At 43.7% G+C, this 26,556-nt stretch overlaps 1 protein-coding gene across 5 annotated transcripts in view; it reads left to right on the top strand.

Moving 5' to 3' along the window:
- Positions 1 to 26,556, top strand: part of RPTOR (regulatory associated protein of MTOR complex 1) — a 434,461-nt gene that overhangs the window by 212,587 nt on the left and 195,318 nt on the right. For all 5 annotated transcript variants that reach the window (XM_066615740.1, XM_066615739.1, XM_066615738.1 and 2 more), the window contains exon 7: positions 6,097 to 6,156. In XM_066615740.1, the coding sequence (XP_066471837.1) occupies positions 6,097 to 6,156 (60 nt within the window). The remainder of the gene's footprint in view (positions 1 to 6,096; positions 6,157 to 26,556) is intronic.

Below are 26,556 nucleotides of genomic sequence, written 5' to 3'. Positions count from 1 at the left end.
TTGCCATGCGGTCCTCACATCCGTCGCAAATTCCCTCGAATCCCCCACTACAAGAAGTCTCCGACCCCCTTCCTGCCAAGGAATATACTGAGTGCGTTCGGATACAGGCCCGTCCCCTGGAGAAGGGTCCCCCCAGGGAATTGTTTCCCTCCTCTCCAGATACAGAGGACTTTTAAATAAACCTTTTTCAGTTTACAGAGTCTGCCTGGTACGGGAAATACAGGGGATTGTCATGTCTCCTCGTTTTGCAGGTGCTACTGAGTGTGATTTTGATTGAGACCCCTAAGGTTCCCTGATGTTCTAAAAGGGAGGGTTCTGCCCAGGGAGCCCCCCTGGCTAGCCTCATCCCTTGGGCAACCTACCAGGCACTTCTGCCTTGGACCAGCGTGCAGTCACTGGCGAACCCTCTTTTGACAAAATACAAGGCTTGGGCCACTTGTGCAGCAGCCGCTGCAATTGTGTACAGGCCAGGGCTGCCAGCACAGTTGACTGGCAACCACTGGCATGTACCATCAACCACCAGAGCCCCCATTAGAGCAGGTAAGTCAGCAAAGGAGCAAGATTGGGGTAGTGTTGAGGACTGACTGGGGTTGTGTTGAAGGCAGTCTGGGAGTGGATATTGGCGGTGGCGACATTGATATCCTGTACCATCGGCCCAGGCTCAACATGGCCGCTTGGACCCACTTATGCCAACCAGAGTGCTGGTGTAGATCCAAGTAGACCTATTGGGGACAAGTCAGTGACAGAGTAGGTAAGTACTGTAAAAGCCTTTTTTGTACCTCTCTGTCATTGCCTGGTCCCCAGCTGACCTATTCAGCAGAAGCTGTCCCAGTGCAGCTGCGTGCTCTGGGTTGGCCTGTTAGGCTTGGACTGTTAGCATAACAAAGTGGTTCCCAAACTTCTCCTTGAAAGTTTGGGAAGCACTAAATGTTTGTGGAGGCAGTAGAAGGAAGTGTCACAATCCCCAGGATTGCACTGGGAATGGGGGGGGGTTTCAACTTACCTCCCCCTGTGCTGGTGTCTGAGGGTGCAGGGAGCCTCGCAGATGCCTCTGCAAGGATCCCCAAGCCTTACAAATGTTAAAAATGCCTATTGGAAACCACTTCCAATTTCATGATTGAAAACTGGAAGTGGTTTCCGATTGTTGTTTTTAACATTTCTAAAGCTTCAGAAGCCCTGCAGAGGCATCTTCAGGGCTCCCCGCACCCCCTGGAGGCTGGCACAGGGGGAGGTAAGTTGAAACCCTCCCCGTCCGCAGAAGCAGCACAATCCTGGGGATCATGTCACTGCCTTCCCCTACTCCCTGCCCCTTAAGAGGCCAGTAACAAGTGCTTTCCAGGCTGTTGGGTCATGACCCACCAGTTGGGGAACCACTCGTCTAACATATTGTGTCTTGCCCTAAGCCAGATAGTGAGCTTTGTGACTAAGTGAGGAATTGAACCTGGAGATCCCACACTGAAATTTAACATACTATCCACCATGCCATACTGATTACCTTCTTCATCTGTATTGCGACAACACTTCATTACTGTCAAGTGCAAATTATAATTAGGTTTTCTCAAGGAATACCTTGAACTCCTGGATTCCTCAACTTGGAAGAGTTTTTTCAGAGAAATCCAAGCCACCAGATTTCATTGGATAAAATTCTCCCCTAGCAAACAATTTTGGGTCTCTGTGTGACTTCTTTTTAGAACTGCATCAAAGAATGATCCTATTCACTTCTATTGGAACCAGCTATGCTGTTGTCACTTACCAAGCATTTTTCACTTGTTCAGTTCTCTCACTAATTGATTTCACAACTTGGATCTTCCCAGAAGCTCCATCCTCCTCTCAGAAGGTAGTCACTGTCATCCTCTTACAGTGCAGCTCTAGGTACCTCTACTCAGAAGTAAATTCAATTGAGTTCAATTGGTGTATTGTATAGGTCATATCTCCTGTACACAAACATTTTCAAGATCAGTTTTCACTGTGTATCTGTTTGAGTACTGTGACCATTTCAGCCACTTGCACTTCCTGGGATATTTGGAGTTACTTGACCCTTGTCATTCCTTCTTGCCTTGATCATCTGACAATACAATTTTGTATTCCACAGTTTGATCCTTTAGCAGTATCTGTGGGTGTAGAAAAAAACCCAGTACTGTATAAGTAAGCTTGTTTGTTATTTATGAGAGAAAATGCAGAGGGTTCCTAGCAAAATTGTAGGCATTAACCCGTTTCCCTTGCACAGAATTAGCTTGGAGACAGCAGGGACTCATTACAAGAGAGAACTAGAAGCATTTCCATCACTGATCTTTTCTGATCCATTAGAGTACACCTGTGCCAGTTACAGCCTTGTGAACATGAAAGCTTGGGAGTGCTTGCTGAGCTGGTGCCATTACGCTGAATACCAAGTCAGTTTATGACCAGTGTTGCCCTAGAAAGGGTGTTTTCCTTACTAGTCAAAAGCAGTCTAATTTTATTCATTATTCTGTTTCCTCTGAGAACCAAAAGCAGATGTGAAATTCCTGAAGTCTCAGCTTTATTTACATCCTGCTCATGTGTTTTTGTTGAATGCCCTGGTGGGGAGAGCAAAATGACAGCTTTGTAATGTGTGGAGTTCATGGAAAGCACATTATAGCTGACCCCAAACGTACCCTTTATTTTCCTTTGTTTCAAAAAGAAACTGACTGAAGCACTTGACACTGTGACATCCCCCAGCTCCATTTAGTATGTGGGAGGCATGCCACAGCTAAGCAAGCAATCCCTAATCAAAAGCCTTTGGCTCATAAAGCATATGTCAGGATGTTTCTTTTGAAAAAGGAGGTATAGGAGCTCTTAGGACTGAGAAGGATTCTTTATTGACGCAAATGGCTGTACCTTGATTGCTGGGCTCCTGATAGTTTTGGAGGGAGGGAGGGAGGGAGGGAGGAATTTGCACTGCACCTTTGGGTGACCAGCATCCTTTCTTCCTCTTTGATGGCATCTTGTCACATTTCATTAGATACTCAGGGCGAGTTCAGGTCAAGTGACTTGGGAGACCGACAGAGAAGTACCAGGTTGCAGCCAAGTAAGGGACCATCAAATAGCAAGACTTTACGGTTTGCTGATGCCTGTGGTGGCATATGAACCATCCTAGTCACTTAGATTTTGAAATCTCAAGGCATTCTACATTATGCTGGCCAAAGAAATGTAGTACTTAGATACAAAGTCTGCCCTACATTTTTCTGCTCATTAAATATCACTGTACAATTATAATTTGAAAGTAGACATTTCAGTCATGGCCTTCCAAAATAGTACATGGATAGATGGTTGCTGCTACTGTGGAATTAGAAATCAGTTTGGGAAAGATATAAACATATATGGCTATGGCTCGTTCTAGCAGTCAGCCATTATTTTTTCCAGTATTTTTACTACTCAGTTGTCTGCCTGCTTTTTCTTTTTTATCTCTCTTTCCTAACCATCTGGTTTTAAAAAACATGAATTTTGCTATTCTCAAGAATTAAGAATAGCAAAAAGTACTGAAAAGTTATGTGGATTAAGACTGATATATATGCACAATATCAAATGCACTAACAATCCTAGGCATTGTCCTCAGAAGTAGGCCCCATTGAGTTAAGTGGGCCTTAATTCTGGTCCCAGAAGCCTTACTTACCCAAGGCTATCATGTACTCAAGTAGTAGTTCTATTTCTAGAAATACTTTCAAGGTTGGCCTGATGAGAAGGAAGGGGTGAAGGTATGGAGTTAATGGGGAAATTATGTAGAGATGTTAGGCTCTGTAAATCACTGATGCAGAATAGATGCTCGCTTCTGTATTTTGCAGGAACACATTCCACTGATGGGAAGAGCTGACTGTAATGCATAGATTTTTTTTATGTCCCCTGATCAGGAATGGAATCACTCTTATTTTCTGTAAAGCTCTTAATGCACCACTGACATTAAATAAACATTTAAATAGGTCTATGATAGTTGTATTTAGGGTGTGGAGGTACATCAATATTTATAGTATCATAAATTAAATATTTAGTGAAGGTGGTAAAATCTTTTGTAGCAATTGTCTGAACTCTGATGTCACAGAAAACTGGGCAGGTAAGAGGGCAGGGTCAAGCAGAGTTTTTCTGATCCTAGAAAAAAGGGAATCAGGGATCATGGAAGGGCAGGAGGCTGCAAAGGTAGTGGGGGATTGGAAGCTGGTTAGGGTTAAAGTTAGGGTTGTCCCCTGGGGGCTGGGGATAAGAATAGGCCCTCAGTTTGGCTGTATTTGTCGTAAGAGACGACTAAACAGCCACTGAGTAGTTGGGACTAGTTAGCCTGGGAAGGCAGCTCATCTGAGAGAAGGAAAGCTCTGATCCCAAACCTCCACTGCCTTGTGGCTACATCCAGTTATGGAAGAGGCTTCAGGAGTCAACCTCGAGGCAAAATCTGGAGCCAGAGTCCCTGAGGCAGTTCATGGCTAAACACAGTCACGTTCTGGCAACTCCTGCGACGCCGCTGGAACCAACCGTATTGGCCTCTGCCTTTCCATTGGACCATTTCAGCGACGTGGAGAGGGGGGATTTGCTGCATGGGTAACAGTCTATCCTCCATATCTACTTTACCCAGGCTTCGTGCACTGGAGAGGACACTCTGTTCCAGAACCACCATTCAGAGCGCGATATCATAGTCTTCTGAGACTGAAGGATGCCAACAAGAGGGTTAAAGTAGGAAAGGAAAGTTGGAGGATGGACTTAATTTATGCTAAGGCTCTGTCTTCTGTATCTGTTTTCACTTGTCAAGTCTTTCCCCATGGAACGTGTGAATTGATGAAAGTGATCCTGAACAGGTTCAAAGTGCATCTCTGTCATTGCTAAGAAAGCCAAGAGAGTCCCCATGTTTTATATCAGGGGTTAGTGGAAGGGCTTCTAGACTAAAGTGTGTTGATTCCATACAGACTTGAGTCCTCACCTCTCTTTCACTAGGAGTGGAAGCACTGACTGGAATAAGTGCTCCAGAGCAGTTGCAGGAAAAGAAGAAGACCAGAGGAGAGAATCAGAGAGCAGGAAACTGCATGAGAGAATGAGCAGAGAGCTTTGGTGCTCATGATCATGAATTGAAGCAGAGAGAAGAGATGACGTACAGCCAGACTGGCCTTTGGATACAACATAACCTTACATGTTTCTTAAGTTATTTGGAATGACTTGGAGATACAGTTTCTGTGGTGCAGCTGTTCATTGTTAGTGGTACACTGTGGTCCAGATGGAGTAGGTTAAAGTGTAGGGGTGAGATGGAGGAATTGAAATTAATGGTATGCTGGTTCCTTCCCAACAAACTCTGTTGTTCTATAGCAGGGGTCTCCAAACCCTGGCCCTGGGGCCAGATGCAGCCCACGGCGAGCTTCTATCTGGCTTGTGGCCACCCTCTTGTCCCCTGAAAGTCTCTGGCCCACTTGGCCAAACATGACTGGAACTGTGCTCTGGTTGCATCTGGAGGGTTGCGTCTGGTCTGAAGGGCCAGAGAGGTTGAATGAATGAGCCCATTCATTCATTTATTCACTCATCTAAGTTCCATCTCTGATTTATTTATATGCATTTTATATTTAAATTTTTTTTCCAGCCCTCAACACCATGCCAGATATTGGATGTGGCCCTCTGGCCAAAAAGTTTGGAGACCCCTGTTCTATAGAATACTGTATATATTTTTAAATGGAACTCTTATCTAGGCACTGTTGTCTTGATTTTCCCTTTGCCACTTCCTCCAGTGTCTTTTTCTCTGGGGAATCTCTAACTAGCGTTGATCGTTATTCCATCTGCTCAGCTTTATTCAGTGCTTTGCTCTTGTTCCCTAGAAGTTGTGGTGCTGGACTGAACTTTTCTCATTGTTTCTTTCCTCCCACCATCTCTGGGGTAAACTTGTCAATATCACAGTCACAATACACTAGCTTCACACTGTGATGTTTAAAATCTCTGCATAAACATGAATGTGGCAAATACTACCTCCTGCTATGCAGTAGCAAACTTTTGTCAACCCTCACATATAATGCTAATAATGAGAAACTCGCTTCTGCCATAGAACCTTTGGATAATCTGTCATTAGAGATTTAATTAGTGTAATTTACATTTAATCTCTTCTTTTCTCTGCAGGTTTTGCATGCAGAAGAGTGTGAGACTGGTACCAGGAGTCACACTGGATTTAATAGAGAAGTAAGCATAATTTTGAGATCTTAAAACCATTTTTATTTGCCTGGCTTTCTTCTTAAACCATTTTTCCCAATGTTGCATATACGCATCAGGGATCAAATTTGTACACCTGTGAGCTGGGCAAAAATGGGTTATTAAACGTAAATGTGGTAGGCAAACGTATGCATAGCTAGGAACTTTGTCCCATCAGTTTTCTAGGAGTGTATATATCTCTGAGATGCTTTGCTCCCACTCACATACTGGTGGAAAGAGACTTTCACAGTTATTGTGACAAGACAACACATGAAAGCAGCTGGGAGCGTGTCTGGTTCATTGAGACAACAGCATAAGAACCAAGGTTGTTCTTGCAATCAAAGAGTGGTCTTGTGGTCAGATATATTCTGGATTCTTTTTCAAAAGGAACAGAGATAGAAGCCAAAGCATGCTATCCAGAAATAGCATAGGTAAAATAGGAGTAGGAGATTATAAGCTGATTGTATAATCACAATCACAGCTGACACAGTTCTGTTTTTCCATTGCAAGACTATTTTTTATAGTCACCTAGTGAGTGGTGATCTGGGTCTCATGTACAGTTCAACTGTCATTACAGTTATGAACTAATGCAAGTCCAGCAAGCCTAATTTGGAAGTTGCTGAACTCGCTTTGGTACATGATCATAGAACCTAGATGGGCGCATGTTAAATTTGTATCAGGATATTACTCTCCTTAACATATTATAAGATACCTTATGTAAAAGTAAATGAAGAGCAAGATGGGTGCAAGACCTAGTGATTAGCAGTTGGAACTCACCTCCCTACTCCCCTCTTCACCCTTTTAACTGAATCCAGTTGGGATTGGTTTGGGAGTAGGTAGTTTTCACTGCCACCACCGAAATCTACAGAGCTCAGATAGAATGCCACCTTGGGAAAACCTTCCTCTCAGATTAACAGGGAGCCTCAAAATCCAGTGAGTCCCTTAAAATCAAGCTGTCGAAGTTAATAAGTGATTGGTGGGAGTGGCAACCCAGTCCCTCCATAGTGAACTGGACCAAGGAGGTAAAACAGTAAACTTACAAGAAGGGCCTGATCCAAATCGGGCCTTGGGCTGGCGCATGTCCCTTGCGCAGGCCCAAGGCTGTCGCGAAAGTGCTGTAAAGCACTTTCACGATGACCTAAGTGGGGTTAGGCCAGCACACGGACATGCACCAGCCTCCCCATGCCGACGTGGGCCCTGGGAGTCAGGTAGGTTGTGTCAGCTGAGTTCAGCCGATGCAGGGGTCTGGGGGTGTGTGGGAAGGGTGGGGAGGAGGTGTTGGGGGGAGGGCAGGAGGTGGGTGTTCCTGGAGGCGGGCGGGAGGCAGGGCCAGGATCCGGCAGTTACGCCAGATCCTAACCCCTTTCCCGGGCAGGCTGGGGCAGTCCCGGGCTGCTCGGATTTGCACGACCGCTTGAGGTGGCGCAGATCAGAGTAGTCCCATTGGGGTGCTATGGCTTTACCCGGGATAAGGGGAAGCGATTCCCCTTGCCCCAGACTGAGCCGCTTGCAGCCCCAATCCTGCCTTGGATGCAGTGCAGGGGCCTTTTGGATTGTGCCCAAAGTTTCTTAAAAGGCTGTTATATATCAAAACAATGGAGAGAAAAACACAAGGATGAAAACAAGACACTGATAAACCAACAAAGGAGAGGGGTACAGCAAAGGTTGGCAAGGATGCTGAAATACAAGCGGCAAATAAAGCAAAGCTTAATGTGTCTTCTCAGGGTAGTTTTCCTACCTGCTGATGCATGCGGTTCTAGGTTTTTGGTCTTTGTCCCAACCCTTTAGCAGAATGGGCTTGATGAGCACCCATGAAACATCAAATACTCCAGCATCAGACCCAGATAAATGCACAAAAGGATTGTGTGTGCCCCTCTACATTAACTGGGTACGAGGCATTAGGTATGAGGGGCAAGGTATTACCGGGACTCCTGAAAGTCCTGCTTCTGGAAATCAGGTATGCTTCATGATACAGTGAGCAGGCTCAAAGCCAAGTGTTTTGTTCACTGGTCACTTGGGGAGGAAGAAGATGTTTAACAATTAACACCACCAGCAGTGTCTGTTCTGGTGGCTGTCTGCTGGTATTCTTTTGCATCTTTTTAGATTGTGAGCCCTTTTGGGACAGGGAGCCATTTAGTTATTTGATTTTTCTCTGTAAACCGCTTTGTGAACTTTTAGTTGAAAAGCGGTATATAAATACTGTTAATAATAATAATAATAATAATAATAATAATAATAATAATAATAATAATAATAATAATAATAATAATAATTAATAATTAATATGTTGTGGCAGCAGCTCCTTCAGAAAGCTGAGGCATCATAGAAACCTCGGGGTAAAAGAAAGATACCAAATTGACAAAAAAAATTAGGGGGAAAATCAGGGATTTTTTTTACCACAATTTGTAACACATGTTCTATAAAAATGAGTTTTGGTGGGGGCGACTTTTTTCCTCTTGTCTTTTTTTAGCCATACTTTAAAAGAGGCTGGTTAAACAGTGTGATGGCGCAGTGTTTGTGCTTTATGAAAGCTTGAACTGAGAAGAGTTGCTGACACTGCGGTATGCTTGCCAGCGGACATGCACTGACAGAGCACTGCCATTCATCTAGCACTGGCGTAGCATGGTGTTGCTGCAGGCCAAATAAAGTACATTGGCACAGCCGATGTTATGGGTTGCATAGCTGCAGCACTGCAGAAGGGAAACGTTCACTCTGCTTGCTTAAGCTGTAACTCTGCTGCTGCAATCATTCACTCTTATGACAACTAAAATTACGTCTGCATCTTGAGCATCCTCCAGAAGTTGTAATCAAAACACACACACACACACACAGAGCTTGTTTCCTATTTCTTTGCACTTTGGCGGGGGGGGGGGGTCTTTTAAAGGCAAGTTATTATTTTCCATCAATTTTGCAACACTGTCTTTAGCCATTATGATGCTTCATCCACTACTGAACAGGCACATCCAGCCGTGCACAGATACATGGCTATTGCAAAGTCAGCTGATAATAAAAGATAAGCAGCACAATCCTAACACTGCGTTCAGCTAGTGCAGCCATCCCCACACCGTCTCAGAGTGCCATAGAGTGTGGCTCCTTGAGAGCTATCAGGGCTGGCGCAAAGGCCTGCCAGAGCCATATCCCATCCTTGTGTAAGCAGGCACAGGCAAGATTGTGCTGGGCAGCATGGGGGCTGGAAGAGGGTCATGGGAAGGCATTTAGGAGTTGGGGGTGTTCCTGGGTGAGGGAAGGACAGAACGGGGGGGATCGGGCCTGGGAGGGCGTAGGAGTGGTGGCCGCACATGCCATTCCTAACTCCCTTCTCCAGTCGGGCAGCCCTACATGGGGCTTACTGGATTTGCACCAGCTACATAGCTGGCATAGATCTAAGAAATCTCATAGAGGTGGCTGGGGCTTTATTTAGGGTAAGGGGAAATATATCCCCTTATCCCAAGGAGACCTCCAACCACCTCCTGAGCTGCATTGGATGCAGTGCAGGCCATGTGGCCTGGCTGCGCAAGCGCAGTTTAGGATTTGGCTGCCTGTCAGAGATTTCCACTCTGTGTGTTGCAGTGTTTTTGTACATTTGATTGGCAATTTAGATGCATGCACTATTGGTTAGTGATTTTGAACCTCCTTAGAACATTGTGGTACATCCAAATACGGTTGACTGGGAGCAATTAATAAGAGATAATATGATTTTTCAATGTGTCTTTCCTTTAGAAGCATTCCTTGTCAAAATTAATTGGGGGAACAGTCTATGGACTCATTTAGATTTTTGATGTACCTGTTCACAACCAATTAAGTCTTTTTTCCACCTATCAAGGCAAAAATTGTTGAAGAGAAAAGTCTAAATGCAATGTAGTTGTAATGAGTAGGTGTACATTTGTGGGCACACAGACATAATTGAAATACTTGAACAAGACATCCTTGAATTCTGCAGCTGCTCTAATCTTGTAATTCTCTTTCAAGTTTATTATTTCAACCACTATTGCACAATGGAGCAGTTGTTACAGGAGCAGCTGTAAATGATCATACACTAGTCTTAGTAGCCCGCCCAAGCCCTACAGGACTCAGTAGCTTTGGTGGCAGCAGTGTATAAATAGCTGCTGACCTTTCCATAGCAAACAGTTTTTTCCACCAAACTTTTTGGACTTCTAGTTTTCTGATGATTTCTCCTGACACTTTCTTCCACTCAGTTCAAAATTCTTAACAAAGTAATATAATGGCATGTAAATCTTGTGATTTCTCATTGTAAAATACGAATGTTTTAGTGAAGATTCCCACTGTACATTATTGCTGTGATAGTTTTTCTTGTTATTAGGATTCTGCAAAGTTTGGCACTGGCAAGCTCTCTGTTACCTGCACATCATTTTTTAAAGTAGAGAGTAGCAAAGTTTGAGAACAAATTGTCTACTTCGTGTTTCACTAGAACTCTGTGAACTGCTACCCCAGACCCAGTCACAAATTGGTAATGCTGGAGGACAGTGTTGATCAGAAACACAGGGCGCAATCCTAACTAACTTTCCAGCACTGGCATAGCTGTGCCAGTGGGGCATGTGCTGCATTCTGCAGTTGGGGGCACTCATGGAGGCCTCCTCAAGCTAAGGCAATGTTTGTTCCCTTACCTCAGAGCTGCATTGCCCTTATGTCAGTGCTGGAAAGTTGGTTAGGATTGCATCCACAATGAACTATATACAGTGGGGTCCCTAAAGTTTGTAATTTTTTTTGCTTGGAATACAAAACTAACATTTTTTACAAACAATACAATACATTCTATTGTGTTGTTACAATACAAACCTATAACCTACAAACTTGTAATACTTATTTAAAATATGTGGCAAGTGGTACAACCCTTGAGTAGTTCTTCAGGTTAGGGAAGAACTCTTTTTTTCCACCTAGTTACTTTCAGTAGCAGGACAGCCGGGGGGGGGGGGAGGAAGGGAGGGATTGTAGTGGTTTGAGAGGTGGACTTAGACCTGGAAGATCCAGGTTCAAATCCCCCCTCAGCCATAAAGCTTCCTGGGTGACCTTGGGCCAGTCACTTTCTCTCAGCCTCACCTACCTCACAGGGTTGTTGTGAGGACAAAAGGAGAGGAGCAGCTGTGTACACCACCCTGAGCTCTTTGGAGGAAGAGTGGTATAAAAATGTGAAGAATAAATTTAAAAAAATAGAATGCAGCAGGATCTTGTCAGAATATTTTGACCCAAAGTAGCAGAAATTTGCTGTCTGAATGTGGCAAGGCCTAAATGTTCTGACCCATGTTTGTAAGCCCATGTAAAATGTAAGGACCTAGATGTAACTCTCTGTACATCATGTGACTCCAGTTTGACCAATCCAATAAGCCTAAATGTGCTGAGTCATGATGACTCCACAGCCTCAATGTAAGTGGATGAGAGAGGTGACAGGTGCATCCTGGGAGGCTGATGCAATGGACCTCATGAGGATGAGGTCATCCTCACCCTGATTGGTCAACAAAAGTACTTAAAGGAAGCAGGCACAGCCTACCTAGTGGGTTGTTGTAGTCGTGGTGAGGAGTCTGAGAGAGAGTGTGTTGGAGTGTCAAAGATCTGTGCAGTTTTGCTGTAAATAGCCAGAGAGCCTGGCTGTCTGTACACTGTAAATATAGCTTGGTGGTGGAATTCTGCCTCGTCTGTGTGATTTCTTCATGGGACTGTCCTGGATCTCTGCTGGTGCCAGCATTTCGCTGTACTTCATCTATCTCTACGGGTTATGCACACAGCATAGCACATCCTATTGGATATGGAATACGTTGAGCTGTATTCTGAGGTTTTTGTAAACTATCTTGGTTTGGTAAGCAGAATAACAAACCAGGCCAGTGGAGTTTGGTCACCCACTGTGGGTGACTAGCCATCTACTATAGCATAATTGCTAAGAGACTTAGCAATCCTAACAACTTTCCAGCACTGGTATAGCTGTGCCTGTGGAGCATGTGCTGCATCTTGCAGTTGGAGGGCAGTCACAGAGGCCTCCTCAAGGTAAGGCAATGTTTGTTCCCTTACCTTAACTCGCTTCTGGAAAGTTGGTTAGGATTGCACACTGTTTTGAATCTGGTTTGCATCCTGCCCCTGTCATGAATTTACTGAAGTGGTCTTAGACAAACCGCTTCCTCTCAGCATCAGCTCCTCAGCTGCAGTATGAGGCTAATAATGCTACTAATATTGTAATACTAATAATAACAATTCACTTACATGCTGACTTGCTACAATGGCAACAACAGAAATTCATCTGAAGCATTACACAAATACAGTTCCTGAAGGAATCTTGGCAGTACAGGTGTTCCCAACTATCCATGGTGGATACGTTCCTACTGCTATCATGAATACCCAGAACCATGGATAGCAGCAAACTTTACTCCTCCTCCATTGGTCTCAAGACTAACCTTCCCTTGTTTGCAAACACTTTGCAAATGGAAGCTTTTTCTGCCTTTGGAAAAGGAAGCAAACAGTGAGAGCCTAGACTCGCAGCTGTTAGAGCAGTGGTTCCCAACCTTTAGGAGCTTGTGGACCAGTGAGGCAAAAATTGGAATAATCATGGATCGCATGTGGCTGTGGGCAGTCTGATCTCCGCCCTCTCTAGTAGCCTGTCTCTTGAGCACTCACCCATGGACTGTCAAAGAGGATGGAGAATGGACCCCCCACAGTCACAGCTGACACTTCAGTGGCTGTGTCTGCAGGTGGTGATGTTCTCTGCTTTCCCTGGTGGTCTGTGGGAGAGTTCTTGCTTGGCAAGACACTAGAAGTGATCAAAAGTGATTTTTTTCGCCCTGATACCTTGTGAACTATTTCTCAAGGTATCGTGGACCACAGATTGGGAACCATGGTGTTAGAGGAACACTAGAGGAAAGTGAAAGTGGGAACTCTAACAGAAAGCAGACAGCAGTGAGAACAGACAAGAATGCTAGTCTGCATTCTCACTATCCAGTCCACCAAGGCAGCTCTGGACCAAGTGGTGCAGTAGAGCATGAGAGACAGATCTACTCTTCTGTTCTAGCAACTGTGGTATCTGTCTCTCACCCTCTGTAAGTGCAGGGTGTAGCTTCTAGATTCTTGCTCTAGCTTTGTCATTTCAAGGCCAGAAGGAAGGAAAAGACTGACAGTCTCCTAAGAATTGTGCAGCTGTCAGCCAATGGACAGCACTGACTATTGTGCCCACCTCTGTTTTCCAACAGTGCCTAGTAGGATAGGAATACAGTAGCTACAATTTCATGTTTTGCCTTATCACTTTATTCAAGTAGATTCCTGTTGAACAATTTGTACATCTTGTTCTCGAACAAGTGCCATAATGGAATGCTGTCATTTTAAAGGCATGTTCTCTTTATGCACTTCAGTACCAGTCACTCTTCTGTGAATTGTGTTTGACAAAATGAGTCTGTGTTAGAATTATGCAGGGGTTTTAGCTAGTAGGAAATCTTACTGACATTGCACATTGTAGGGGCAAATTAAGACTAGGGCCAAAAAGACTGGATACAAAGGAACTTTCCCCAATCTGAACCCCACACAGACTTCTCTCTACCCTGCCATGGTACATTTTGTCTTATATTGAGATATCTAGTCTTATATCTGTGTATCTTTTATTATTTGTTGCATAGCTGACAAGCTTGAAATGAAAGGAGCATCCTGGGTATATATCCCTTGGGCCCCAAAAATGTTCTTTCACCTTTGCAGAGTGGATGGATGTGAAAACATGAACATTTTTTCACATTTTGAAGCCTAGTCATAACTGTTATGTCTTTGATTTGGACAGCAGCCCAATCCTAATAGCGGCAGGGCCGCTGGGTGCAGTGGCGCCAAAATGATGACTGCTGTATCCAGCGGCTCTACTGGGGCTGCCAGAGGCCTCCTTGGGGGAAGGGGACTTTCTTCCCCTTTCCCCGAATAAGGGCCCAGGGGCCACAGTGGTCTCCTCCAGCCTATGTGGGTATTTTGTTACCATAGACTGGAGGAGCTCCATGCTGGGCTCTTCAGCAGGGCATCCCACTTTCTCCCCCTGCCTGCCCTCCCTGCCCTCAACACCTCCTCTCCAACCCAGAAACCTTGCACCACAACCTGGCATAAGAACATAAGAACATAAGAACAGCCCCACTGGATCAGGCCATAGGCCCAGCTAGTCCAGCTTCCTGTATCTCACAGCGGCCCACCAAATGCCCCAGGGAGCACACCAGATAACAAGAGACCTCATCCTGGTGCTCTCCCCTACATCTGGCATTCTGACTTAACCCATTCCTAAAATCAGGAGGTTGCGCATACACATCATGGCTTGTACCCCATAATGGATTTTTCCTCCAGAAACTCGTCCAATCCCCTTTTAAAGGCGTCTAGGCTAGACGCCAGCACCACATCCTGTGGCAAGGAGTTCCACAGACCGACCACGCGCTGAGTAAAGAAATATTTTCTTTTGTCTATCCTAACCTGCCCAACACTCAATTTTAGTGGATGTCCCCTGGTTCTGGTATTATGTGAGAGTGTAAAGAGCATCTCCCTATCCACTCTGTCCATCCCCTGCATAATTTTGTATGTCTCAATCATGTCCCCCCTCAAGCGTCTCTTTTCTAGGCTGAAGAGGCCCAAACGCCGTAGCCTTTCCTCATAAGGAAGGTGCCCCAGTCCCGTAATCATCTTAGTCGCTCTCTTTTGCACCTTTTCCATTTCCACTATGTCTTTTTTGAGATGCGGCGACCAGAACTGGACACAATACTCCAGGTGTGGCCTTACCATAGATTTGTACAACGGCATTATAATACTAACCGTTTTGTTCTCAATACCCTTCCTAATGATCCCAAGCATAGAATTGGCCTTCTTCACTGCCGCCGCACATTGGGTCGACACTTTCATCGACCTGTCCACCACCACCCCAAGATCTCTCTCCTGATCTGTCACAGACAGCTCAGAACCCATCAGCCTATATCTAAAGTTTTGATTTTTTGCCCCAATGTGCATGACTTTACACTTACTGACATTGAAGCGCATCTGCCATTTTGCTGCCCATTCTGCCAGTCTGGAGAGATCCTTCTGGAGCTCCTCACAATCACTTCTGGTCTTTACCACTCGGAAAAGTTTGGTGTCATCTGCAAACTTAGCCACTTCACTGCTCAACCCTGTCTCCAGGTCATTTATGAAGAGGTTGAAAAGCACCGGTCCCAGGACAGATCCTTGGGGCACACCACTTTTCACCTCTCTCCATTGTGAAAATTGCCCATTGACACCCACTCTCTGCTTCCTGGCCTCCAACCAGTTCTCAATCCAGGAGAGGACCTGTCCTCTAATTCCCTGACTGTGGAGTTTTTTCAGTAGCCTTTGGTGAGGGACCGTGTCAAACGCCTTCTGAAAGTCCAGATATATAATGTCCACGGGTTCTCCCGCATCCACATGCCTGTTGACCTTTTCAAAGAATTCTATAAGGTTCGTGAGGCAAGACTTACCCTTACAGAAGCCATGCTGACTCTCCCTCAGCAAGGCCTGTTCGTCTATGTGTTTTGAGATCCTATCTTTGATGAGGCATTCCACCATCTTAACCGGTATGGATGTTAGGCTGACCGGCCTATAGTTTCCCGGGTCCCCCCTCTTTCCCTGTTTAAAAATAGGCGTGACATTTGCTATCCTCCAATCTTCTGGCACCGTGGCTGTTTTGAGGGACAAGTTGCATACCTTAGTCAAGAGATCTGCAACTTCATTCTTCAATTCCTTAATAACCCTTGGGTGTATGCCATCAGGGCCTGGTGACTTATTGATCTTTAATTTATCAATGAGGTCTGAAACATCTTCTCTTTTAACCTCTATCTGACTTAACTCCTCGGTCAGGAGGGGCCGTTCGGGCAGCGGTATCTGCCCGAGGTCTTCTGCCGTGAAGACAGATGCAAAGAACTCATTTAATTTCTCTGCCATCTCTAAGTCTCCTTTTATCTCCCCTTTCCTTCCCTCACCATCCAGAGGGCCAACCGCTTCTCTGGCGGGTTTCCTGCTTCTAACATATTTGAAGAAGCTTTTATTATTCCCCTTAATGTTGCTGGCCATGCGTTCCTCATAGTCTCGCTTGGCCTCCCCTATCACCTTCTTACATTTCTTTTGCCACAGTTTATGTTCCTTTTTATTCTCTTCATCAGGGCAAGACTTCCATTTACGGAAGGAAGCTTCCTTGCCCTTCACAGCCTCTCTAACTTGGCTGGTTAGCCATGCGGGCACTCTCCTGGATTTAGTGGAACCCTTCTTTCTTTGCGGTATACACCTCTGCTGGGCCTCTATTACTGTTGTTTTAAGCAGCCTCCATGCACTCTGGAGAGACTGGACTCTTTTTACCCTCCCTTTCAACCTCCTTCTAACCAGCCTCCTCATTTGAGGGAAGTCTGCCCGTCGGAAGTCAAGGGTTTTTGTTAGAGATTTGCCTGGTATTCTTCCCCCAACGTGCACGTCAAAACGGATCGCAGCATGATCACTGTTCCCCAATGGCTCAGTAACGTTTACATCTCTAACCAGGTCCTGCGTACCGCACAAAATTAAATCCAGAGTCACCTGTCCTCTGGTGGGCTCCGTGACTAGCTGATCTAAGCCACAGTCATTTAGCACGTCAAGAAATCCGGTTTCCTTATCGTGACCAGAACACAAATTGACCCAGTCAATATGAGGATAATTGAAGTCCCCCATGATTACAACCCTGTCCTTCCTTGTCACCTCCCTGATCTGTTTCCTCATTTCAAGGTCCCCATCAGATTTCTGGTCTGGAGGACGATAGCACACCCCCAGTATTACATCGCTGCTCAAGCCTGGTAATTTAACCCACAGAGATTCTACGGTGGAGTCGGACCCACCTTCAATCTCTACTTTGCTGGATTCTATCCCTTCCTTAACATAAAGGGCCACCCCACCTCCAACACGCCCCTGCCTGTCCCTCCTGTAGAGTTTATAGCCCGGGATTGCGGTATCCCACTGATTCTCCGCATTCCACCAGGTTTCCGTTATGCCCACTATGTCAATATTTTCCCTTGTCAACACGCCTTACCGCTGGTGTTTCCCCAGCGTCGATCTCCTGGTGCTGAGCCCAGCCCTGGTGCTGTAAATGTGCTTTATGGCACCCAGTGCTGGCACTGGGAGAGGATAGGATTGGGCCCTTGATCAGCTATTAGTTGTGCAAAATAAAGTCTGTTAGCCTGCTCATATTTTGACAGATAATTTGGAGTCTGCAGCCATTTGAAAAAAAGAGTGAGAGACCAGATATGGGAAAAAGGAAATCCATGAGAGTGAGCATCTATTCTCTCCCTGCCCATTCTCTTAAAGCAGCCTCAGTGAATCACTGCTAAGATGGCAGTGGGTGAGTTGGTGGGCATGGAGCAGAACAATTCCTCAGTTTCTCTTCCCCCTGCCGTTCACCCACCCAGTCTCAGCAACATCTGACGAATTTGCTATAAAGTTTCTGACTTGGCAGATCAATATTCAAAGCAGGCTAGGGATTGCATAGCAACCATAAAGGTATAAGTCAAAACATCATTACATGAAATGTTTTGTCAGCTCCCAGCTGTGCTCTGCAAGAAAAGAACTAGTCACAATGGCTAGATTGGCTGCTGTTGGATACTCAGCCCTGGTTTTGAAGATTTGCTATTGCTTGACCCTCTCAGCACTGGCTAAATCTGTATAAAAGAGAGTCCTTGTTGCTTGGGAAAGATTCTACCCAGACTGATAGAAGCTGGCCGAGTAAATAAGTCTCCTCAAATGTATCAGATTATGTGGAGAAAGATATATGCCTAATAAAGGTTTGTTGTATGTATGTATGTGGAGAAAGACAAAGGAGAAACTCATTGGCTTGCCACATTTGAAAGAGAAGCTTGCTGCAAAAGCAGGTTTGGAAACTTGCATGGTAAAGTAAATAAGAAAACAGCAGACTGACTGCAGCTTTTTCATTTGTCTTGGGGACTGTTTTATCTGTGAACTTTTCCCCTTATCTTAAATGCAGTGTAGATTTTTTAGCATTTGTTTCTATTATGCCTTCACAGAACACACCAGAATTCCCCCCCCCCCCGCTGTTTGCAGCATGCTTCATGTATTTTTAATCACAGCCATCTAGGTCGCATGCAGCACACTCTGCATTGGTGTTTTATCCGGATTCTTCCCACAATCTGTGTTTCCAATAGTAGAATTAAAAATCTCTGTTGTTAAATAACACCTAAAGCTAGGCATGGCTCAAAGACAAGTGCTGGTCTCTTATCTAGCCTTATGATTATTTAAAAATTGAGGCGCTCACTCAACTCAGGACAGCCTTCCCACAAATGGATGCTTTTATTTCAGATAATGCTAACAGGAATTAGTGGGTTTGCTTCTCCGTTTATGTTAACACCCTGGACATCTGGTTTTGTGAAAGAGTGCCTTGATGAATCAAAAGGTAAACCATATGGAGCCAATTGCGGTTGGAGCATTTAGGCAATGTCATTTTGTGGCTTGCAGGGAATTCTTGGCTAGGGATGTCCCCACTCCACCCCCATCCCCCAAAGTATAGTGCATTGCTGTAAAATAGGTACTGTGTGCTGTGAATTCCCTTTGTAAGGGACTGAAAATTCAGTGATCTAGACTATAAAATCCAAATTTATGCTGTACTGGAAAACAATAGAGTAGGTGTCTCTGATTCATGCTATGAATAAGTAATCGTTTTAGGCAACAGCCTCCTAGGGGCATCAGTGCATATATTAATAGCCTCTGAAGTACAAAGAAATTATTGTGTATGATGGGTTTTTAATGTGGTGCCTTGGAAAGACTGAGTTCAGGAATGTTTTCTTTCTTCTAAAACTTTGGGTGGAGGGGTTTCCCTGCCTTTACATGCTGTAAAGGTGTGATGGTGTAGAAAGATTGTGCTCAGAAAAGGAAACTAGCATTCTCTTTTGTTTGGAGAGGAACAGGAAGCAGGTTTGTCATACTCGAGATATAGCCAGGGTTGCGTTCAGTTTTATGGAATCATTACCAAAAAAAAGAAGAAGAAGAAAAAGAAAATAGAAGCAGAGGGGCTATAGCTCAATAGTAGAGTGCTTGGTTTGAATGCAGAAGGTTCCAGGTTCAGTCCTTGGCATTTCCTGGCAGGGCTGCAAGGCCCCCCCCCTTGCACCCTGAACCAGCCAATGGCAGATGGACCAACCATTTGATATAAGGCAGCTTTGTATATTCGTATATGGCCATACGTTCAGTGTAGCATAGGAGTGAAGAATTCAGCGTTCAACTGCAGTGTCGATGTTTTTAATAAAGGAGCAAGCTTCCAACTCTTATTATGATGAAGATATGCTTGAAAGCTTCTGGGGCATGCCTGCTGCAGTCTCAGAAGCCAGAGGAACTGCTGAATAAAATTACAGGTGGTTGCATCTTCCCTCCCCACCTGCCCTTACTAGCAGAAGCCAAGCAATTATGTAGATGAATATGCAGAGTAAATTGTGCATAATGAGAACACGTTTGTAAATACATTCATTTTCTTTAAAATGTTTACATGCTGCCCCTCTTGGCTCTCAGGGTGGCTTACAACAAGAGATGAAAACCATTGTGCATTAATATTAAAGCCAGAACATTTACAGAGGTTATTGAATCCAACTTTTCTTGTGACAGCATTTAGGTTACTTTGGAGCAGAATCTTAGGCATTTATTTGGCCTGTGTGTAAACACAAGCCCGATGTGAAATTCAGGATTCTGGCAATGGCACTGAAGCAGTTGGCCCCAAAGCAGCTATGTGGGTCTCTTCTCTGATCATGTTGGTCAGTGTTGTCGCTCCAGCTGTGTTGATCAGTGTTTAGGCCAGTTCAGTAGTAACACCAAAGCTGATTATGCTAGAGAACAAGATATTTATGGTTTGATTACAGTGTCCTGAAGGATGCTGGGAAGAAAGCAGAAATTTCTTGTACCTGACGAGGGAGACAGTTTGATTGCATCAACTAGGGACAGCCTCTGTCTTTGGAGTAGCCCTTTTAAAATATTGGTACAAACTGTACCTTTTCTTTCTTTCTCCCTGCGTATGGTAACCACATAGAGGACTGCTATAGAGAGAAAAAGAGACACTTAAGAACAACTATTTCATAGGTGGCTCTCATTTCATCCATAACTGAGATTTCTGCCCTACTAGAAAATAGAGATTTGTACCTTTTGTAGTAGGCTCCTGCAAACAGTCAAAGGTTACATATCTTTCTAAACTACTTCTATGGTTCTGTCAGTTGGAAACAACAAGAGAAACCACTAAATCAACGGAAAATGTCTTTGAGCAGCTAATCTATGCTGTGTAAGCTGGGTAGTTTTGTTTTGCATTTTTTGTGTTTATAAATAGCCAGTGTGGTTGAAAATATTCTCAAAGCTGCCAAATGGTACATTGAAAGAGAGGAGATTATCATTAAACCTCAGAGTATTGATTAAGTTGTCAGGGCATTTGCTAAACTGGATTTCTGGATTTTTTGTGCAATTGGGGGACTTGCCGCATGCCCTTATTGCAGTCACTTTTTTGCCCCCTTTCTCTCCAGTCCCACCCCCCCAAATTGCAGCAAACAGTCCTTGTAAAAGTCATTTTTATTGAATCAGACAAGACTGACTTCCAGATCAAATTTAGTTCCCTTGGGACTGTTGCATCTTCTGCTTCTTTCCTTAAATTGTTCTCATGGACCCAGCAACACAAGCTTGTTAAACAATGAAATAAGGAGTGTCAAAGTATGTTAGCCCACATAAATGCTGAGTTGAGGAACTTGAGCCTGGGGAGTGGAACAATCTTGCTTGCTGCTTTTGTTTGCAAAGGTTGAAATTCAGGGCAGTGAAATAATCTCGTAACACCAAAGCTTTTCTCTGACCTTCTGTAAAAATAAATGGGGCTAAACAGTATCTGTGAAAATCCATGTGGCATTAAAATCTGATATTAGGAAAGCTAATGTGTTAAAAAGCAAAATCATTTTGATGTTACTTACATGGCTATGAATGCTTATAATATTTAAGACTGAATCATTTCATTTATTTCACTTGTCTGAAAGGCATCTGTGTGGACATGTAGCTTTCTGTGGTGGAGGGTTCTTTCCCAAACGCATTGGCTTACCAGTAACATTTTAGTATCACAGATAAAGTGTCTGACCAAGGGAGCCTTAAAAACAAAAAAGAAGGATTTAAAAGATATGTAATAAAAAGAATGATGTTCTAATCATCTGTATTCTAACCATCTTACAGACGAGTTAGGAATAAGAGTTTCCAGTACCATGGTATTTTGTTTATGGGCAATAGAAAAAATGTGATCTCCCTCATTTGTAATGCTGGGGTTACAGAGGCCTCTTTTTTAATCATCAAGATGATTTTGCTTTTTGCACATTGAATTTATAAGAGCTGTACAAATTTGGAAGTTTATTTTGGATTTTCTAAAAATATTGGTACACCTTTCCTCACTTTCACATTGGATGACACTTCATTTATTTTTTTAAAACCTCATACGTGTGGGCAATTTTCGTTTGTCTTTGTTTTTTCCATGGTAGCTGAATAGTGCAGGGGGATGATGAACAAATCTGAGCCAACCGAGTAGGAGTAAGCTTTTCTGAGGCAAAATGTGATCAACTGTCACCAGGTGTCATTAACAGTCTCAGGCCAGATTCAGATCTCATTAACAACACAAGCTTCAGGCTCGTATGCTTCTCTCTTCCCTTTTGTGTGCAATGGGAGCAAATTTGAAGCTGCCATTCCTGGTCTAAAACAAACCAGGATTTCTTGTTGTGTCCAAATCTTGGCATGTTGTAATTACAGTCTGGAAATTGAGTCAGGATTCAGTCTGTGGATTGCTATTTGTTCTGGGAGGAAAACTCCCCAAATAACAAAGGAAATAACCCAAACCCAATCCCAAATAACCCAATCCATTCAGGGCAAGAGTAACAACAAAACTGAGAGAGGAAGAAAATTGAGGGCACAATCCTAACCCACTTTCCAGCACTGACATAAGGGCAATGCAACTTCAAGGTAAGGGAACAAACATTCCCTTACTTTGAGGAGGCCTCCATGAGTGCCCCCCAACTGCAGGATGCAGCACACATCCCATTCGCACAGCTATGCCTGTGCTGGAAAGTTGGTTAGGATTTGGGCCTAAGTGAATTCCATGTGCAGAAGATTCTGCCCCTCATTTTATTCATTAAACAATAAAGTTCATTCATTTTATTCTGGTGTTCTGGAATCCCATTGGCTTCTGTGTAGTCCAAAGCAGATCATCTCAGTTTTACAGTAACTTTGATAATTATTTAACCTGTCTATCAAAAAGGGTTTTGCTAGGTTCATATCTGTGAAACCAACCTTTCTAAGATCAAACAGCTTTTTAGCTTTTGATCTTTTGCTGCAGCCACTCAAGCCTGTAGGGTCTATTCTCTTTGCTGTGGGATAGATTAGAAGTCTAGTGCTCACCTAGTATTTCCTTCAGACACTTACCTGAACTATGAAGCACCTGTTCCTGTGTCTCTTCAAAAAAAGAGCAAAGACTATTTTTAAAACATCAAATTATAAATCACTGCAGGAATATATGACAACCAACCTGTGAAGGAGGTGTATAGGGTTTTAAGGGGAATTGGAAATATAAGGGATTATTTAATATATAAGAGGGTGATGGGACAGGTTAGGACAAAGTAACTAAGGGAGAGTACTTAACATAGAGGGTAAACATGGGAAAGGAAGCTATGCCTTTGAAGTTAGAACTGCATAGTTAGGCAGAGTGATGGAGTGGAAAAGGTGTGAAGTAGCAGGAAGGGGGAGGAAGAGTTAACTTTGAAGTGGAAAGTAGAAGAAATTCAGAAGGCCAGATGGCCTTGGGAAAAAGAAGGGCAGCATCAGGGCCTGGAGATAACACACACGTGCAGTTGATGAGATCACGATAGGGAAGAGAAGTACATGCAGGTGTTCTGATTGGACTGATGGCAAAAACGGACCCAAGTTTATGATCGGTTGAACAGCATAAGTGGGATGAGCATGACTCAGCAAGATTGTGAAATGATGATTGGTGGGGGGGGGGTGGTGAGATAAAGCTGTGCTGAGGCTGAGTTCTAGGTCCCCTTTGGGGTTGGCAAATGCCAAGGGGAGATTCTGCTTCTCTGAACATCTAGGAGGAAAGGCAATGTAAGGATATAGGCATGTGAGTAGAGTAGAATCAGTTAGCTTTCTTATTTTCCTGTAGATATGTGTGTACTGACATTTCTAACTGCCCTTGAGAAGCCCACTAGTTGAGTGGCAGCTACTTAAAGTACTAACCTCAGTTATAATAAGGAACGTTTACTCCGATTTTTGGAGTGTGTGTGCTCAGGGGCGGGCTTGAATGACTCAGGAGAACCCAAGAGACTTGCGCGGGCAAGCAGCATGGGAGTTGGGGTGGCCCAATCCCTTCACACAACCAACTGAGAGTCTCTGGGTTTGGGTGAACTGAAACCCCAAATTGACAATATGCAATGGTATAGCTGAGGGAGTAAGTCACAGGGATGTGCTGCAACACTGGGCGGAACTCTCTGAGAGGAGGCAATTCCACCCTCACTTGCAACCAAGCTGCTATAAGCGAGGCCGTCTGCTTTGACCAAGCAACATACAACCACTCAGTGAATGACTGTGGGGGCAGGCAGGTTCTCTTGCACATCCTTGCAGTAATTCTCAGCATGGTCATTCGGAGCCAGGCCAGCTGCTTCTTCTAAAGTGGCCGGCCTGGCTCCAAGCATTCCAGAAGTAAATGTGGTGATGTCATCATGTCACCATAATTACTTCTGGGCTGGGGGCAGTGGGTGGCAGGATGACCAGTGCACCCCGGTATGGCACTCCAGTCACTATGCTCCTGACAGTATGTCAAACTATGTTTCCATAATTCACTTTATAGAAACGTATGGTAGTTTGACATATAGTCAGTGACTCTGTGAAGGCCACCTTTAGGGTGTGAAATTGAACATCATCCACTTCTTGACAGGATTATATTACTTTGCATATGAAAGTAAAAAGGGTGAGCATGTTGGGAGGATGGGAAAGAATGACAACACTTGGAATCTGGAAAAACATCTAACCTGGGGCTGGCTAAGAGAGGTCAGCCTTAGGGACATATAAATATAGTGGTCAGAAACCACAACAATGCTTAGAATGCAATCTCTGTGCTTTGTGGAACCATTAGGAGTTGTCCAGTTCTGTCTTTCTCACTTGTTTGCTTTGTTTTGTTAATCAATTTAAAAGTACCATATTGCAAGCCATAAAGACAAAAATCCAAAGAAGAAAATTCATGAAAACAAAATTCTATCCAAATTTACATTGAATAAAATGCAAATAAATACATATAAAAATGGTTATAATGAAATAAAAGGAAACCATTTATTAGCCAAGTTTATAAATCCATCCTTTGATGAGCAGTATCAGTATATCTAACTCTGCTCTGTCTGGTGCCTTTATAAGCCATTCTTAACAGTTCTTTTCTGCATTTAGTTGCAAAGATGGGATTAGTTCTTGTTTTTCAACATTAGTGTCAGACAGCTGAGCCTATCTTGTCTACATGTGCAGCTAAAGCTCTGCCTTATTTTGTAGTAAGCAGGGCAGTCACATGCCAACTGTTAATAGCTGGACCAAGAGAGTAGGTTTTTCTAGTGGAGCTGCAATCATGAAATGTTGCTTACCCGTAAAGTTCCCCTGAATAACATATATTAACAGCTCCCTTAGCATAATCCATCATATGTCTCAATTAGAGAAGACATGTTTTTTGTTCAGTTTTTACTAGTCCCTAGCCAAAATTTAGACAGATTGTGAAGGCAATGCATGGCTATTGTAATTTACAATTTAGCTGGCTTTAAATCTCAGGAAAGAGATTTGTTTTCTAATTAAGCTGTAGACCTTTTGAGAAAGTTATACCTTCTTTGAAAAGCTGAAACTTCTCATTATCCAGGTTAGCCCAGCAGCCTGGCAAGTAAGCATGCTGCTAGTGCTGCCTCTGCTGCTGGAGCTGCCATGTGGATTTATTTGAAGTCCTTCGTTGGAGCAACCAAAGTAACCTGATTTTTGAGATGTCATAAATTGGAATATCAGTCATAAGATTTGGCATTGGGGGTGAGATGTGTACCTCGAGGCTATCAGAGTGCTGGGAAAACTCCAAATATAAGGCATTACTAGTGAGTGACTATTTTGTTGCTCCTGGTTACTAAAAGTAACATGTGTGCATTCTACCATCCACTAGCCATGCTTTCTTATTTGTGAAATTAATCTATGTCATAATCAATGAAACTCTGTCTCCACGCTCAATTTCTTACTAATGTTCAGAATGTTAAAACAAGCACTGTCTTGGAAGGAAAATGAATGCACGCATTCTGCTTCCGCCCACCCACCCACCACATTTTAGAGGTAACTGCAGTAAGTCCAAGGCAGAGTCCATATATGCAAACAGCACAAGAAAAGCTGGTTTTGTTACTGCTCATGCTGCAGTCACTCATTGGGGACTTATCTTTGATCTCCCATGCTGTCAATCAGGCACCTTTTTACCTGCACGAAATTTACTTTCCAGAAATTATTCAAAATAACAAGTCTGATGCTACAATTATCTTTGTTTCCATTATAACTATCATGAAGACTTTCAAGTTCAAAATCAGTAATTCATTAATGTCTGCCAGTCACTGATAAGATGAGTAATGTTTCAACAGGAGCTAATTTAGAGATGAAATGTAGGAAACAAAATCCCCAGAGACTGCAGCAGGAAGAATGTGAGTAATTGGGTAGAAATCATGCTGCAGTGTAACAAAATAACCAATTTCTCTACTGTACCATCAGAGATGCTTAATTAAGTAGTGCTGCTTTTTATAATGGCAAATCTTGAAGGTAAGCTGTGAGATGTAGTCAAGACCTCAGTGCTTCACCTTTGCAAATTCAGATAAAAATGTATGAGTAGGTCAGTTGCTTATGAAATACTGACTGGGTTCTTTTATAGCTCCCTTCAACAAAAGAAATCTGCCTTGCAGTTTCTCATTATTAGCAACATCAGCTCTCTGGGCCAGGGATAAAAGAGGATTTAAACTACCTGAATTTTTCTTAGCACATGTTATGAGCTGGGTAGTAATAAGCAGTAAAAATATTGTGTAGGCATGCATCTAGTTGTACAGCAGCAAACCATGTGTGGTCCAAAATGAAGAACCAGTTGCTCATGCATTTCTATAGATCTCTGAGTGACCAGCATTGGCCACAGCCAAGATACCTTCTAGATCAACCATTGTCAACAGCTGTGCCGTGCCATGGTATATTGGTGTGCCATGAGTAATCCACAGATGTGGCACAGGAATTTGGGAGAAGTCATTTATTAGTAGGGCCAATAGGGAATGTCAGCCCCCCACTGGCAGCATGGTGTGACTTGACAAGTGTCAGAAACCTGATGGGGTGCCTGGACAATTTTAGTGCCTTGTCAGTGTGCCATGA

Source organism: Tiliqua scincoides, chromosome 2, assembly GCF_035046505.1.
Source record: "Tiliqua scincoides isolate rTilSci1 chromosome 2, rTilSci1.hap2, whole genome shotgun sequence".
NCBI lineage: Eukaryota > Metazoa > Chordata > Lepidosauria > Squamata > Scincidae > Tiliqua > Tiliqua scincoides.
This window is presented reverse-complemented; position numbering and strand designations above follow the sequence as displayed.